The 17,820-nt window shown below is 38.7% G+C and overlaps 1 protein-coding gene across 2 annotated transcripts in view; it reads left to right on the top strand.

Annotated features, from left to right (window-relative positions):
• Nucleotides 1-17,820, top strand: part of LOC128702491 (anoctamin-1) — a gene marked incomplete at its 3' end in the record, with an annotated part of 87,128 nt that overhangs the window by 29,346 nt on the left and 39,962 nt on the right. For both annotated transcript variants that reach the window (XM_070105296.1, XM_070105295.1), the window contains 2 exon segments: nt 1,945-2,148; nt 6,063-6,300. In XM_070105296.1, the coding sequence (XP_069961397.1) occupies nt 1,945-2,148; nt 6,063-6,300 (442 nt within the window).

Here is a 17,820-nt window from a genome sequence, read left to right as displayed (position 1 = left end):
TATCATTATTATACATAATACAGAAGGTCCCAACATGTTCGTAAGTTGAAGACTTCCTGTATTTTGAATTTTATGGAAATAAATGGTAAAAAATACTGACAGTGGAAATATAAACACATGAGCAGTATAATGTAATCCTTTATTGACAACGTTTTGCCCACACAGTGGGCTTTATCAGATCTGATCTGTTTGTGACTTCATTAAGCCCACTGTGTGGGCAAAACGTTGTCAATAAAGGATTACATTATACTGCTTATGTATTTATAATATTTCCATGAATTTTATACACAATTCAGGAGGTCCCCAATGTGTTTGTAAGTCAAGGACTGAATGTATGTTACTAAACACACAAATTATTCTTGAAACTTCTTAACTAGTTTTCGATCTAAAAGATTGGTGAAGAACAGTACGTTTGAGAACATAATTACAGCCTTACTTGGTTAATACGGTGCTCACTTCAGAGTGCTTTGCTAATACTACATCGCTTTTCAGTTACTACAGTGGAACCTCGGCGCTCGAACTTAATTGGTTCCATAAGGCTGTTCGAGTGGTGATCTGTTCAAGTACAGAACGAATTTTTCCCAACCAATTTTTTTGGGGGCTGGCTGTTAATCACTAACCCTCTTAGGCCCTATGGTGACTTTTATTTTTTATTTATTATCACACCGGCCGATTCCCACCAAGGCAGGGTGGCCCAAAAAAGAAAAACTTTCACCATCATTCACTCCATCACTGTCTTGCCAGAAGGGTGCTTTACACTACAGTTTTTAAACTGCAACATTAACACCCCTCCTTCAGAGTGCAGGCACTGTACTTCCCATCTCCAGGACTCAAGTCCGGCCTGCCGGTTTCCCTGAATCCCTTCATAAATGTTACTTTGCTCACACTCCAACAGCACGTCAAGTATTAAAAACCATTTGTCTCCATTCACTCCTATCAAACACGCTCAAGCATGCCTGCTGGAAGTCCAAGCCCCTCGCACACAAAACCTCCTTTACCCCCTCCCTCCAACCCTTCCTAGGCCGACCCCTACCCCGCCTTCCTTCCACTACAGACTGATACACTCTTGAAGTCATTCTGTTTCGCTCCATTCTCTCTACATGTCCGAACCACCTCAACAACCCTTCCTCAGCCCTCTGGACAACAGTTTTGGTAATCCCGCACCTCCTCCTAACTTCCAAACTACAAATTCTCTGCATTATATTCACACCACACATTGCCCTCAGACATGACATCTCCACTGCCTCCAGCCTTCTCCTCGCTGCAACATTCATCACCCACGCTTCACACCCATATAAGAGCGTTGGTAAAACTATACTCTCATACATTCCCCTCTTTGCCTCCAAGGACAAAGTTCTTTGTCTCCACAGACTCCTAAGTGCACCACTCACTCTTTTTCCCTCATCAATTCTATGATTCACCTCATCTTTCATAGACCCATCCGCTGACACGTCCACTCCTATGGTGACTTATGTATACAAATAATATAAAAAAAAATGCGAAAACACACAGTGGTTTACAGCCGAGTTCTGGCAAGTCGTGTTTGTTTGGTCGAGTGCCAAGTAAACGGTTGACTATCGAGTAATTTGTTTACCGAACAAAGCATTCAGATACTGAATTGTTCAAGTACTGAGGTGCCACTGTATATTCATGGTTATTACAGTGTTTGCCTTGCTCTTGAAATGATTTTCGGTAATTTTCAAATCTTTGTTATTTATTTTTATATCGTTTATTTTAGGTCTGGTGCTATTGTATACTTGATAAATGATAGTATATACATGTTTTTAGGCCTTTAATTCATTGACAAGTGATTCACTTTAGATATTCACTTGAGGATAGCAGTCTAGAACTTGCCATATTAGTGAGGTATTATTGTATCACTAATTATTATTTCTGTTATGGTGTTATTCTATTTTATTCCATTTTGTTCTCCTCACTTATTAGATCTATGCCAGAGTGGCAGAGTATCTCACAGAGCTGGAACTTCAGCGGACCAAAACGGAATTTGATGACTCTCTAACACTGAAGATTTACATGCTGCAGTTTATCAACTATTATTCGTCCATATTCTACATAGCATTCTTCAAGGGCAAGATGGTGGGCTACCCTGGCGACTACAACAGAATATTCGACTCACGACAAGAGGAGGTTTGTACTCAAGAGTTATTCTCGCCTTTCCTATGCACCTCTATATAGTACAGTTTTTCATAGATGTGATCAAAAAATGTAAAGGAGGACCCCGTTCATACAGCTCTAAATATGACTCTGGTCATCCTTCCCTTACACAATATTTTATGAAAATGATGATAATGGAAGAGCAGCGGCAAAAATCACCGAACATAATGAACAATGGGTCAAAAGCCAACAAAAATGTGGAACACCAGAAATTGGTGCTGTGTAAACGGGGCCCTGGTGTTATTAATGAGGTTAATACTGGGTTAATTAAAGAGGTTAATGCTGGAGTTATTGGGGTTATTAGTACATTCAGAATTAGTGTATGGAAAGTCCTTCATAGTGCATGCTGTTCAGTTTTCAATGCACTTTTCAAGCTGCACTTATGAAAAACTGCACAATATAGGGAACCTCTATAAAAAGAGGCGACTACTGCAAGCTGCAAGATTTCATTGTAACGTGAGGGTAGTGCCAGGTTAATGTGATGCACAAAGGCGCACTTGCCCCAGGGACCTGAGGTATGATGGACTCCTAAGTCACCTTTTTCCATACCAAAAAAAAAAAAAAAATTAACCAAACCCTGAGAATGCTTAATTAATTAATTGTTTTGTACGTGTAAGCATACGTTAGTTCCTTAGGCAGTTTTATTGAGGAATAATATGCATGAGTGGATTATAAATTTTCACTACGTTGCACATGTGTTGTCCCTACTTGCACTTAATTCGGCACTGTCTGGCAGGTGTTTTGTTGCATGTGTTCATTCTGTCAGTTGAGACAGTGAACCACAGTTGTTGTCTCTTACACAGAGAATAAATTAATTGCATTTTTTAAATATTATACTGTGTTAAAAATATTAAACAGCATTTTGTTAAGTGATACATAAAATAAAGCCTTAATACGAGACCATGACATATTGGAGCCTGACCTCATGAGACCATGTTCGTTTCTTTTAATAAATTGACTTGTGAAAAAATGCCTTGGTGAAAATGGGAAGTGAAGCTCTGAGTTCTTTCATGTGTTTACACACACATCTTTAGAGGAACTGGGAAGAAGAGGCAAGAGAAGCACATATGTTAAACCTTGGGGTGACACCTCAGGGTTTGTGAGAGGTGTTGTCACTTTCTCTTAGGTGTCACCTCTCTGTTTAACATTTAAAATATGCTTCTCTTGCCTCTTTTTATTCCTTTGAAGATGTCTGTAAGCACATGAAAGCTATCAGGTTTTATTTCCTGTTTTCAATGGTATTTTCTTTTTCATATTTGCAATCACTTGCAGACAGCCACAATATTTATTTTGTATTGTGCACATTCACCTTCATCTCCATAGTTCCCATTTTCTGACTATCAGGAAATATTTATTAGGTTTGGAGTGACATCTAAACTGTCGTGTCTGAGCTCCTCTGTAAAGACAGTGATTGTGAATGATAGTGAAAGTGTTGAATGACGGTGAAAGTGTTTTTCGTTTTTTGGGTCACTCCGCCTTGGTGGGAAATGGCCGATGTGTTGAAAAGAAAATTATAATGTAGGCATGTGATCATGTGGGACTGTGAGGGGAAGGTCGCTGATCTCCAGAGCTTCATTATGTAACTATTGTGGTGATAAATGGAACACACTTGTGGTTTCTTCAGTCTATTGCAGAGAAAGGAGGAAGATGGGGAGTTGAAGGTAATCGGTCCCATAGCCTGGAGTTGTGTTCAGCCCATCAGGATTGATGGACTGAACACATTGCCTTTAGGCTGAGGGACTGATTACCGTATTTCGTGGCTTATAAGGCGCTGATGCATTAGTTGTATCCCAGTATAGAAGGTAATAACCAGAAAAAAAAAGTTAAGTGCCTAATACTAAGTAACATTTACTCCACTGAAACCTATGTTAATTTTACATACAGAAATAAGGTTTTGTTTGATTTATGGGTAGGCCAAAACATATGATAGGCCTAGTGTTCACCTGGACACCCCAATGATCTCTCAGTTTGAACTGGTGAAACAATCACTGGTGGCTCTGGTGGCTGAGTTGCTGCCGTGTGTGCAACTCTGTATAGTGAGGGCCCCAGAGTGCATTCTAATGCATCTTTGTCATTGATTATCAGTATAAACAAAAATGGCTGCTTCAGCCATTTTGGGCCACTGTATTTGCCTGGCAATATTTGACACTATAAGTACCATAACACATGGTAAATATGATTACAGGTACCTACTAATAAAGTGAAAATACCCAGTATGTGCTAACAATAGCGTAGTATATGGAGGCATTATTTTAAAGTGCCTACCATGAATGACGCTGCTTTGTGACTTTGGTAGTTTAAGAAATAAGAAAGGAAAGTGTTACATAAGGAGGAATTTCATTTTCTGTCAGTATCTCAGTATAGTATTCGTGTTTCATTAATAGTTTGTCTCAAAACGTTATTAATTTATTGTAATTTTGAAACGCTGGATATGTTATAGTTTCAGTGGCTCAGCATCAGACGTAACTAGGAGAGCTACGGCCTACCCCACACCCCAAACTTATAGCTCCCGTCACTGGCCTTCAATTTATAGGACGCAGGCTGGTTTTTGGAGACATTATGGGAAAAAATGCATCTAACAAGCTGTGAAATACGTACCTCTCATTCCTCATCTTCCGTCTCTCTCTATATTAGACAGAAGAAGCTACCAGTTGGCAAAACGTTTCCAGAATAAAGATATCTAAGTGTTGCACAAGTATCTCATTTATCAACTTGTCTGTTTCCTAAACCATTTATTCAGAAAGTTGTTGTTGAGATATTAAGATGTCATTATCATTAGGCTCACAAATAGCTATCATTGGGTCCTGTAATGTTTAACGAAATACGGTTAATTCATTAAGAAACAGAAGAATGACTTTGGACTTGAACCATGATCCTGGCAGTAGCAAATCCAGTACTATACCACTAAGTCTCAAAGCTTACAATATGAAGATTTTAAAAAATACTTTAAGTTGCTTGTAAAAGTTTCCTATTGTAATCTTCATGGCTCAGTGGTAGTGTTAGGTCTGCTGCTACCAGCACCACGGTTCAAGCCACCATCCATTCTTCTGTTTACAGTAAGTCCTTGACTTACAAACACATTGGGGACCTCCTGAATTGTGTATAATAATGATATAATACCTATGTAGTAGGTTGGTAGACAGCAACCACCCAGGGAGATACTACCATCCTGCCAAGTGAGTGTAAAACTGCAGCCTGTAATTGTTTTACATGATGGTAGGATTGCTGCTGTCTTTTTTTTGTCTCATAAACATGCAAGATTTAAGATACATCTTGCTACTTCTACTCACACTTAGGTCACACTACACATACATGTACAAGCATATATACACACACCCCTCTGGGTTTTCATCTATTTTCTTACTAGTTCTTGTTTATTTCCTCTTATCTCCATGGGGAAGTGGAACAGAATTCTTCCTCCATAAGCCATGCGTATAGCAAGAGGTGACTAACATGCAGGGAGCAAGGGGCTAAGTAACCCTTTCTCCTGTATACATTTCTAATGTTATAAATAGAAACTTTCTTTTTTTTGGGAGGAGGCCACCCTACCTGGTTTGTTGAAAGAAAAACTATATAATAATGATATTGTGTTTTTTTTTTTTTTTTTTTTTTATTTTTTTTTTTTTTTTTTTTTTTTTTTTTTTTAAAAAAAAAACACAATACGGAAGATTCTCAACGTGTTTGTCGAGGATTTGTTGTACTCATCGACAGTTGTTCATTTAGACTTGTCTTGAGGCTAATTTTCATTAGTGTTTTCTAAAATAGCATACAAGTACAGCATATAGAAAAATTAAACACATCAGTGTAAAATAACCCATCTTATGAGGACAGTTTTGAATGTGTATCAGTAGAGAGCATGGAAATATAGAGGAGACTAACACCAACAGTGTTCACCTGGTGGCTGCTTGCTGGAACTATCAGTGCAGCTGGCTATCATCATGGTAGGCAAGCAGGCCATGAACACTTGCATGGAGATGGTCATCCCCTTACTGTGGAAGTGGTACAACATGCTTACCGTCCCAGAACAACAGAGAGAAGCCTACAACCGCTGGCCACGCTGGGCCAAAGATTTCCGCCTGGTCAACTTTGATCCTCGTGGACTCTTTCCAGAGTACTTGGAGATGGGTGAGTACTCGAGCCATTGTATTACTTCCTTATTTACATGTGCAGGATGGCCCCGCATATACAGCACTTCTTTTCAGCATTCTATATTTTCGTTAGCTTTCAGTTCGGCCGTTGCTCCACCTGACGAAAATCGCTGGCAGAACATAGTGAACAGTGGCTCGGTTGAAAGCCAATGAAAACGTGCAACACCAAAAAGAGGTGCTATATATACAGGGTTCTCCTATACTCTGCTATATATACAGGACCCTCCTGTACTTCTTTGCATCCTACTCAGTGGCTTTTTACACTGTAATGTGCTAAGCTTTTATTAATATTTGTACCACTCAGAATTAAATACAAATTTTCTGTAGCATGTCGCAAGACCATTAGTGACAAGCACATTGGTGGCAGTACTTATTGTATGTGTGTCATTACGTGTTTGGAGTGACAGTAGCAGAGGTACGCTCATGTTCTGTTTTCATTGTTTAGTTATATAATTTTGTATAGTTTCCAGTGGTTGTAGCACATAATTCTTTCTGTAGCATTCCATTCAGGTACAGTAGGTCAAGACTTACTATCTTAAGTAAATAGAAACAGATACGAATACTATTCGCGAATAGTATGACATTTTATTGTGGCAACATTTCAGTCTCCAGGAACTTTGTCAAGCTGTCATTATGGAAATAAATGGTATAAAATACCCACACAATGGAAATATAAACACAAATGCAGTATAATGTGATCCTTTATTGACAACGTTTCACCCACACAGTGGGCTTTTTCAAGATCCGTGTGTGACTTGAAAAAGCCCACTGTGTGGGTGAAACGTTGTCAATAAAGGATCACATTATACTGCATTTGTGTTTATATTTCCAAGCTGTCATTACTTGACAAAGTTCCTGGAAAACATAACTTTGCTACAATAAAATGTCACGGTTGCATCTGTGTCTGTTACCTAACATTTTTGTTGAGAATTTTATTAAGACTTGCCATACTGAGTATTTATGACATTGACATTTTGGAATCAGTTAATTCTGTGTGAATGATGTGCCATATCTGCAGATTATTATTATTAGTAATTATTATTATCGTGGGGAGCACTAAACCCATAGGGATTATACAGTTCCTATGGGGGGGTGGATGGAAGGTATTCAGGCTTAATTCAGGGAACTGGAGCACAGATCAAATTCCCTAGATCAAGAGCCCTCACCAGCATTAAGGAACCTCCCTTGAGGGGCCATGTATGCAGAGGAACAAACTGTGTCACGTCCCAATTTGTGCATTTTTTCTTCAGATTAACATTCACTGAAATTTTAGGTCTAAGCCGAGTTGTTTGGGTTAGCGGGCACCTTCTCACTCTTGTCTGGATTACATTGGCTTCAATAAAAGAGGTTTCTTGGTAGGAATTGGAGATGGTATCCCATGTTGTTTCTGAAGACGATGTTTTATGGTTGTTCATGATACTTCTTCTTTCAACAAATCAGCCGTATCCCACCGAGGCGGGGCGGCCCAAAAGGAAAAACAAAAATTTCTCCTTTTCCATATACAGTGGACCCCCGGTTAACGAACTTTTTTCATTCCAGTAGTATGTTCAGGTGCCAGTACTGACCGAATTTGTTCCCATAAGGAATATTGTGAATTAGATTAGTCCATTTCAGACCCCCAAACATACACGTACAAACGCACTTACATAAATACACTTACATAATTGGTCGCATTTGGAGGTGATCGTTAAGCGGGGGTCCACTGTAGTAATATATACCATATAAGGGGTTACTAGCCCTACAATATCATAACACAGTTGCAAACAAATCATGGAACAGTAGCCCCTGGCCTGGTGGCAAAAGCTCTTGCTTCAAACGGTGAGTGTCTGGGTTCGATTCCTGGTGAGGGTTGAAACATTGGACATATTTCCTTGCACCGGTTGTCTATGTTCACCCATCAGTAAAATGGGTACCTGGGTGTTAGTCGACTGGTGTGGGTCACATCCTGGGACAAAACTGACCTAATTTGTGGGAAATGCTTTGCATAACAAGCGGCTTTCTATATAGTAGTATGTCTGTATACCTTGTACATGTACTTGTAGAAATATAGATATTATTTATTATGGAACAAGCAGGGTTTGAACCCATGGTAAGTTACTTCCAAGGATCTTTTTAATGCTTCCCTTTTTATAAGGTTGTCAACAGCAGGTGAGGTCACTTTAGTCTGTCCACTTCTTAGTTTCATAGAAAAATGATGTTGGGGTAGATCACAGGAGGCAGCGACGAGACAGTTAACCCTTTCAGGGTTTTGGCCGTACCAGTACGGCTTACGCACCAGGGTTTTTCACGTACTAGTACGCCTAAATTCTAGCTCCCTCGAATCTAGTGAGAGAAAGCTGGTAGGCCTACATATGAAAGAATGGGTCTCTGTGGTCAGTGTGCGCGGTATAAAAAAAATCCTGCAGCACACACTGCGTAAAAAGAAAAAAAAACTTTGACAGTGTTTTTGGATTAAAACAGCGACTTTGCACTGTATTTTTGTATGGTATTTATTGTTGTATTCTAGTTTTCCTGGTCTCATTTTATAGAATGGGAGACATGTTACAGAAATTGAGATGATTTTGACTGGTTTTACAATGAAAAGTACCTTGAAATTGAGCTCAAAGTAGCAGAAATGTTCGATTTTTAGCAAAGTTCAAAAGTAAACAAATCATGCTAAGCGTCCAGTATACGTCAACTGGTGAGTCTAATATTCTTTTACAAGTGTGCTAATATTATTTATACCATTTCTACACTAATGCAGTAGTCTGCATAACAGTAAATCTTCTATATTTTTGTGAGAATAAAAATTCAAAGTGGAAAGCCAAAGATGTGACTAATGAACAGAGGAAATGTTATTTTAGTGCCAGGAATGTCTTTCTTGTTTATTCTGGACCCCTTAAGTTCCCCCGTCTTCTAATAACGTTCATTTTCCCACTATAATCTACCTTGTCCCTATTTGGAAATTGGCATCTTTTGAAATTTGTGTGAAATTGGCAAAATTGCTAAATTCTGACCCCTGTATTGGATAGTTGAAATTGGTAAATGGGTGGTTTCTTGTACTCATTCAATAGAAAAAATGGAGTTTTAGCGAAATAGTTATGATTTTTGTCAATAAGTACACTGGAACTGGCCGAAAATAGGGCTCAAAGTGGGCAAAATCGCTGGTGTGCAAACATCGTTGAGATCGAGATCGCTAACTTCGCGAGAGCATAATTCCGTAAGTTTTCCATCAGATTTCATACTTTTGGTGTCATTATGATCGGGAAAAGATTCTCTTATCTTTTCTTAAGAAAAAATAATTTTTTTTTTTTTGAAATTTGGCCAACCCTGAGAACAAGGCTGAGAGGGCCTGGTGACCCTGAAAGGGTTAATAATGGATTTCCTACAACTAGTGTTTATAAAATGGTAATAATCATAACCATAATATTTACATGATGGTAGGATTACTGGTGTCTTTTTTCTGTCTCATAAACACACAAGATTTCAGGTATGTCTTGCTACTTCTACTCACACTTAGGTCACACTACACATGCATGTACAAGCATACACATACACATCCCTCAGGATTTTCTTCTATTTTCTTACTAGTTCTTGTTTATTTTCTCTTATCTCCATGGGAAAGTGGAACAGAATTCTTTCTCCATAAGCCATGCGTATTGTAAGAGGCGACTAACATGCCAGGAGCATGGGGGTAGTAACCCCTTCTCCTGTATCCATTACTAAAGTTTAACCCTTTCAGGGTCCCCAGGCCCTCTCCCAGACTTGTTCTCAGGGCCCCCAAATTAAAAAAAAAATATTTTTTCTTATGAAAAGATAGAGAATCTTTTCCCGATCATAATGACACCAAAAGTATGAAATTTGATGGAAAACTTACAGAATTATGCTCTCGCGAAGTTAGCAGTCTCGACCATGTTTATGCATCGTTGATTTCGCCCACTTTGAGCCCTATTTTCGGCCAATTCCAATATACTGGTCAACAAAAATCATAACTATTTTGCTATAACTCCATTTTTTCTATCGAATGAGTACAAGAAACCACCCATTTACCGATTTCAACTATCCAATAAAGTGGTCAGTATTTAGCAATTTTGCCAATTTCACACAAATTTCAGAAGATGCCAATTTCCAAATAGGGTCCAGAATAAACAAGAAAGACATTCCTGGCACTAAAATAACAAGTTCTCTGTTCGTTAGTCACATCCCCAGGCCACTCTTATATTTATTTGGCTTTCCACTTTGAATTTTTATTCTTACAAAATATAGAAGATTTACTGTTATGCAGACTACTGCATTAGTGTAGAAATGGTATAAATAATATCAGCGCACTTGTGAAAGAATATTAGACTCGCCAGTTGACGTATATTGGACGCTTGGCATGATTTGTTTACTTTTGAACTTTGGTAAAAATCGAACATTTCTGCTACTTTGAGCTCAATTTCAAGGTACTTTTCATTGTAAAACCAGTCAAAATCATCTCAATTTCTATAATATGTCTTCCATTCTATAAAATGAGACCAGGAAAACTAGAATACAACAATAAATACCATACGAAAATACAGTGCAAAATCACTGTTTTAATCCAAAAAGTCAAATTTTTTTTTTTCCTCATTATGCACTGTGTGCTGCAGAATTTTTTTCATAGTGTGCACACTGACCACATAGACCCATTCTTTCATATGTAGGCCTACCAGTTTTCTCTCACTAGATTTGAGGGCGCTAGAATTTAGACGTACTAGTACGTCAAAAACCCTGGGGCATAAGCCGTACTAGTACTGCCGAAACCCTGAAAGGATTAAAAGAGAAACTTTTGTTCTTCATTTTGGCGCACACTGCCTCAGTGGGATACCGCCGGTTTGTTGAAATAAGAATAATTAGAATAGCATGATCACTTCACAGGATTCATTGTTTGCACTTAGTGTGACAAAACAAAGTTTATTTCTTTGCAAAGGTTCACCGGGTCACCATCTGGAAAAGACCCAGGCCAGAACAAGAACAGCAAACCTACTACAGTTGCAAAGGTTACAATGTGTGTTTACATTTCATAATTTGATTGGTACAGAGAAAGCCAATATGCCAAGGCATTTCAGGCATACTTAACATAATACTTAAAGATGTGGTGAATCATAGAATTGATGAAGGGAAAAGGGTGAGTGGTGTACTTAGGAGTCTGTGGAGACAAAGAACCTTGTCCTTGGAAGCAAAAAGAGGAATGTATGGGAGTATAGTTTTTACCAATGCTCTTATATGGGTGTAATGTATGGGTGATGAATGTTGCAGTGAGGAGAAGGCTGGAGGCAGTGGAGATATTATGTCTGAGGGCAATGTGTGGTGTGAATATAATGCAGAGAATTTGTAGTTTGGAAGTTAGGAGGAGGTGCGGGATTACCAAAACTGTTGTCCAGAGGGCTGAGGAAGAGTTGTTGAGGTGGTTCGGACATGTAGAGAGAATGGAATGAAACAGAATGACTTCAAGAGTATATCAATCTGTAGTGGAAGGAAGGCGGGGTAGGGGTCGGCCTAGGAAAGGTTGAAGGGAGGGGGTAAAGGAGGTTTTGTGTGCAAGGGGCTTGGACTTCCAGCAAGCATGTGTGAGCATATTTGATAGGAGTGAATGGAGACAAATGGTTTTTAATACTTCACGTGCTGTTGGAGTGTGAGCAAAGTAACATTTATGAAGGGATTCAGGGAAACCGGCAGGCCGGACTTGAGTCCTGGAGATGGGAAGTACAGTGCCTGCACTCTGAAGGAGGGGTGTTAATGTTGCAGTTTAAAAACTGTAGTGTAAAGCACCCTTCTGGCAAGACAGTGATGGAGTGAATGATGGTGAAAGTTTTTCTTTTTCGGGTCACCCTGCCTTGGTGGGAATCAGCCGATGTGTTAATAAAAAAAAAAATTAGACTACTTAGGTGTAAACAGGTCAATTTCAAATAGTTGTACATAATAACTTTCATAATTCTACTAGTAAAGTTATTTCATTGGTTTCATTATCGGTCAACAAATTGTTGAACTTCATATTTAGTTAAAAAGTCACCTAGTTCGTGCTTTTCCATTTTGTTCCTTCTCGAAAACATGGGTGAAAACGGCTGCTTTATTTTGTGACAGACAACTCAACAAGAATCCAACTTTTTTTTTTTTATTAACACATTGGCCGTTTCCCCACCAAGGCAAAGTGACCCAAAAAAGAAGAAACACTTTCATCATCGTTCACTCCATCACTTGACTTACCAGAGGCATGCCTACACTACAGTTATTAGACAGCAGTTTATCAACACTCCTCCTTCAGAGTGCAGGTACTACTTCCCACTTCCAGTGTTACACAACACTCCTCCTTCAGAGTGCAGTCACTACTTCCCACCTCCAGTGTTACACAACACTCCTCCTTCAGAGTGCAGGTACTACTTCCCACTTCCAGTGTTACACAACACTCCTCCTTCAGAGTGCAGTCACTACTTCCCACCTCCAGTGTTACACAACACTCCTCCTTCAGAGTGCAGGCACTACTTCCCACCTCCAGTGTTACACAACACTCCTCCTTCAGAGTGCAGGTACTACTTCCCACCTCCAGTGTTACACAACACTCCTCCTTCAGAGTGCAGGCACTACTTCCCACCTCCAGTGTTACACAACACTCCTCCTTCAGAGTGCAGGCACTACTTCCCACCTCCAGTGTTACACAACACTCCTCCTTCAGAGTGCAGGCACTACTTCCCACCTCCAGTGTTACAGATTGCATTCACCTCGTAAGCTGGTCACAAAAAACTATGTATCCATCTTCTGACTTACACAAAGAAGTGTTGTTAAGTCAGATCTCTTATTCACAATATTCTAACATGAATTTTAACACTGGCTTTGTTAATACCTACCTTTCCCAGTACATTGTTAAGTGTTTTAATCAGACAAACTTCATTTCTTTCTGCAGTATACAGAATATAGTTTACGTGTAATAAAATATTGTATTAGTCAACATTTCCGGTAGACTAATGCAATATTGAGAACTAGTCATGGGTTTTTATGGAGTTCTTTGATTGTACGACAGTGATATAGTGATATATAGTGATGGAGTGAATGATGGTGAAAGTTTTTCTTTTTCGGGCCACCCTGCCTTGGCGGGAATCGGCCAGTGTGTTAATAAAAAAAATAATATAGCTAAGTAAACAGTAGTACAGTTTCTTGTAAGTATTATTACAAATGAGAGGTAGCTAAAAAATAGCACAATTTTAAGAATAATCTTTGAAATGAATGTGACTTGAACTAAGTATAGCTGCTTCCTGACCCTGGTTGTCTGTTACCTCTTCACTTGACCTAACTTGTGGCTGTCTCATTTTTTTCTCTCACTTGTGACATGACAGTGGTCAGGATAGACTAAAATATTGTTAGGTAAAAGGACATAAATGCTACTAATGTAACATTTAATGTGGCAACGTTTCGCTCTCCAGGAACTTTGTCAGGCCTTTACAAATGCCACATTAGTCACATGTGTCCTTTTACCTAACATATTGTCAGTAATTCTACCAACATTATTACCACCAAGATATTCTTTAGTTTCGTAGAAAAATAGACAAAATCGGAGTATAATGCAATTTTTTATTGACTATGTTTTTCCCACACATTGGGCTTTATCAAGTCTTAAACAGATCTACCTGGGCAAAGAGTACATGAGTATACTCATGTGCAAACAGATCTACCTGGGCAAAGAGTACATGAGTATACTCATGTGCAAACAGATCTACCTGGGCAAAGAGTACATGAGTATACTCATGTGCAAACAGATCTACCTGGGCAAAGAGCACATGAGTATACTCATGTGCAAACAGATCTACCTGGGCAAAGAGTACATGAGTATACTCATGTGCAAACAGATCTACCTGGGCAAAGAGTACATGAGTATACTCGTGTACTCTTTGTCTAAGTAGATCTGTTTGTGACTTGATAAAACTCACTATGTGTAAAATGTCATTAATAAAGTATCGCATTGTACCGCAGTTGTCTATTTTTCCATCGTAATGGTATTTTTTACCAAATTATCTTTAGTTTCTTCTTCATTTTATTGATTAATTGTCACTTGTTACTACCATGGTATTGTGACTTTTATTCTTCATTTGATCATGGCAATTATTTCACTGCCTGCCAAGTTTCAGATAAATGTAAGGCTAGAGAGCTATTCTTCTAGTAGTCGTCTTCATATATTATACCCAAGGGGTATGCTGTACCCAGTGAGGACAAATATTGAAATATAATTGTTGTAATCAGAATTAAATTGTTGATAATTAAAGGAGTTGGGAGATGGTCGGTGTGTTGAAAAATAAATTGAGTCATTGTTAATGTGAGGCTTATTGCAATACACAAATATCTTTTATATACGAGACTGAAACATAGGACAACATGTTGGTCCAACTTGGTACTTGAACCCTTTAAATGTGTCCAACGTACTAGTATGCAGGTAGTGGTACTGTGTCTTCACTTACTAGTACACAGGTGCTGGTACTGTCTGACGTACTAGTACACAGGTACTTGTACTGTGTCTGACATACTAGTACGCAGGTACCGGTGCTGTCTGATGTACTACTACGTAGGTACTGGTACTGTGTCTGACATACTAGTGCGCACAGTTTTTAGTACCCAACAGATCTGTCAGCTGCCAATATTTTTGGCTTTAGGACAATTTTCTGGGTCTTCCATCCATTCACACATTTGAAAAAATCTAAGGCCAGCAGTGTGTACACAGTGTATCATGGTTATACTCGGGATGACTGTTTGTTCAACGCACTAGTAAGCCTTGCTAGCAAAAGTAAACATTGGAACCAGGAGCTGTTGTTCCACCACCTCCAGCTTCCCTACCAACAGTGTGCGCAAGCAACTCGAAAATGGCTTATTCAGTACTGATTTGTTACAATTTAATGATAGTAACAGTGGAATTTCATCCACAAAACACACTAAGTATATTTAACCCAGTCAAGTTGAACATTGTCAATAATTTTCATGTTTTGATATGTATTATAGTCTACAGTAATTAATTCATTATACATAACCATAGATGACCAAAATTGAATGGCTTTTTGGACTTGACGAGCTGTTGAAGTGTGAGCTGGGTATTATTCTGTGAAAGGATTCAGGGAAGCCAGTCAGTTGGACTTGAGTCTTGAAGATGGGGAGTACAATGCCTGCACTTTAAAGGAGGGTTTGGGATATTGGCTGTTTGGAGTGGCATTTAAACTGTCTTATCTGCATGTCTCTGCAAAGACATTGATAGTGTGAATGATGGTAAAAATATTAAATGATGGTAAAAGTGTTTCTTTTTTGGGTCACCCTGCCTCAGTGGGAGACGGCCGATGTGATAAAAAAAATATATATTACCTAGTACAGTCAATCAGTAGGACTTAATTTCGTGTTTTGAGGAGTATTACACTCTGAAACAATTGTAATACAGCCTCTCCTCACTTAGCAACATACTCATTTACTGACGATTGGACTTACGACGGGGCTCTCTGACCAGTGTGCATACCTGTATAATGTACATTAGAACTGATTTCCTGTATTCTGTTTATTACAATATACAGTACACTACTGTATAAACATTTAAAAATATACCAGAAATGTTATAAATGGTGCAAGGGTGACATTAAAATACTATCAAAGATGGTTAACACAAACCCACTACCATTATAGTATGCTCCTCACTTAGCGACGAATTCATTTACTGTTCTAGGAATGTAACTCCGTTGTTAAGTGAGGAGAGGCTGTATATATACAAATTATTCCAAGTGAAACAATGTTTGAAATACAGTGGACCCCCGGTTAACGATATTTTTTCACTCCAGAAGTATGTTCAGGTGCCAGTACTGACCGAATTTGTTCCCATAAGAAATAATTGTGAAGTAGATTGTTGTGTATCTCTATACATATATGCTTCTAAACTGTTGTATTCTGAGCACCTCTGCAAAAGCAGTGATAATGTGTGAGTGTGGTGAAAGTGTTGAATGATGATGAAAGTATTTTCTTTTTGGGGATTTTCTTTCTTTTTTTTGGGTCACCCTGCCTCGGTGGGAGACGACCGACTTGTTGAAAAAAAAAAAAAAAAAAGATTAGTCCATTTCAGACCCCCAAACATACACGTACAAACGCACTTACATAAATACACTTACATAATTGGTCACATTTGGAGGTAATCGTTATGCGGGGGTCCACTGTACTTAAACACCTTGAAACATCTCTCATATTATAAAAAGCTAGTACGTATATATAGCATTGAACATTAAAAGCAATTTAAAAAACAAAATTATTCATTAGCCTCAATAATTGTAAAAGGTAAACATCACTGGCACTTTACAGCCGCTGTTGCTAATTCATTATCATTTTTCATCAACTTCAGCACACCACAGAATCATAAGCTTTTATCAGATTTCTCTCATTTTAGTCTAACTTGATTCAAAAAACAAAGATCTATCAATCTGTAGGAAATTTTTTTTTTTTTTTTTGTTTTTGAAAATCATCTCTCCCTTCACAGGATTTTTTTATCTGGGGTCTCCCACAGTTAAGTGATTAGTTAACTGTTTAACCGGCCAACTTGCACTATTAATTTTTTTTTTTTCAACAAGTCGGCCGTCTCCCACCGAGGCAGGGTGACCTAAAAAGAAAGAAAATCCCCAAAAAGAAAATACTTTCATCATCATTCAACACTTTTATCTCACTCACACATTATCACTGTTTTTGCAGAGGTGCTCAGAACACAACAGCTTAGAAGTATATACCTATAAAAATACACAACATATCTCTCCAAACTGCTAATATCCCAAACCCCTCCTTCAGAGTGCAGGCATGGTACTTCCCATTTCCAGGACTCAAGTCCGGCTATATAAAAATAACCGGTTTCCCTGAATCCCTTCACTAAATATTACCTTGCTCACACTCCAACAGATTGTCAGGTCCCAAATACCATTTGTCTCCATTCACTCCTATCTAACATGCTCACGCACGTTTGCTGGAAGACCAACACCTCATTTACCCCCTCCCTCCAACCTTTTCGAGGATGACCCCTACCCCGCCTTCCTTTCCCTACAGATTTATACGCTCTCCATGTCATTCTACTTTGATCCATTCTCTCTAAATGACCAAACCACCTCAACAAACCCTCTTCAGCCCTCTGACTAATACTTTTATTAACTCCACACCTTCTCCTAATTTCCACACTCCGAATTTTCTGCATAATATTTACACCACACATTGCCCTTAGACAGGACATCTCCACTACCTCCTCACTGAAGCATTTACAACTCAAGCTTCACACCCATATAAGAGTGTTGGTACTTCTATACTTTCATACATTCCCTTCTTTGCCTCCATAGATAACATTTTTTGCCTCCACATATACCTCAATGCACCACTCACCTTTTTTCCTTCATCAATTCTATGATTAACCTCATCCTTCATAAATCCATCCGCTGACACGTCAACTCCCAAATATCTGAAAACGTTCACTTCTTCCATACTCCTCTCTAATTTGATATCCAATTTTTCT

Source organism: Cherax quadricarinatus, chromosome 98 (assembly GCF_038502225.1).
Source record: "Cherax quadricarinatus isolate ZL_2023a chromosome 98, ASM3850222v1, whole genome shotgun sequence".
NCBI classification, from domain to species: domain Eukaryota; kingdom Metazoa; phylum Arthropoda; class Malacostraca; order Decapoda; family Parastacidae; genus Cherax; species Cherax quadricarinatus.
The sequence above is the reverse complement of the archived record's forward strand: the minus strand, read 5'-3'. Positions and strand labels throughout refer to the sequence as shown.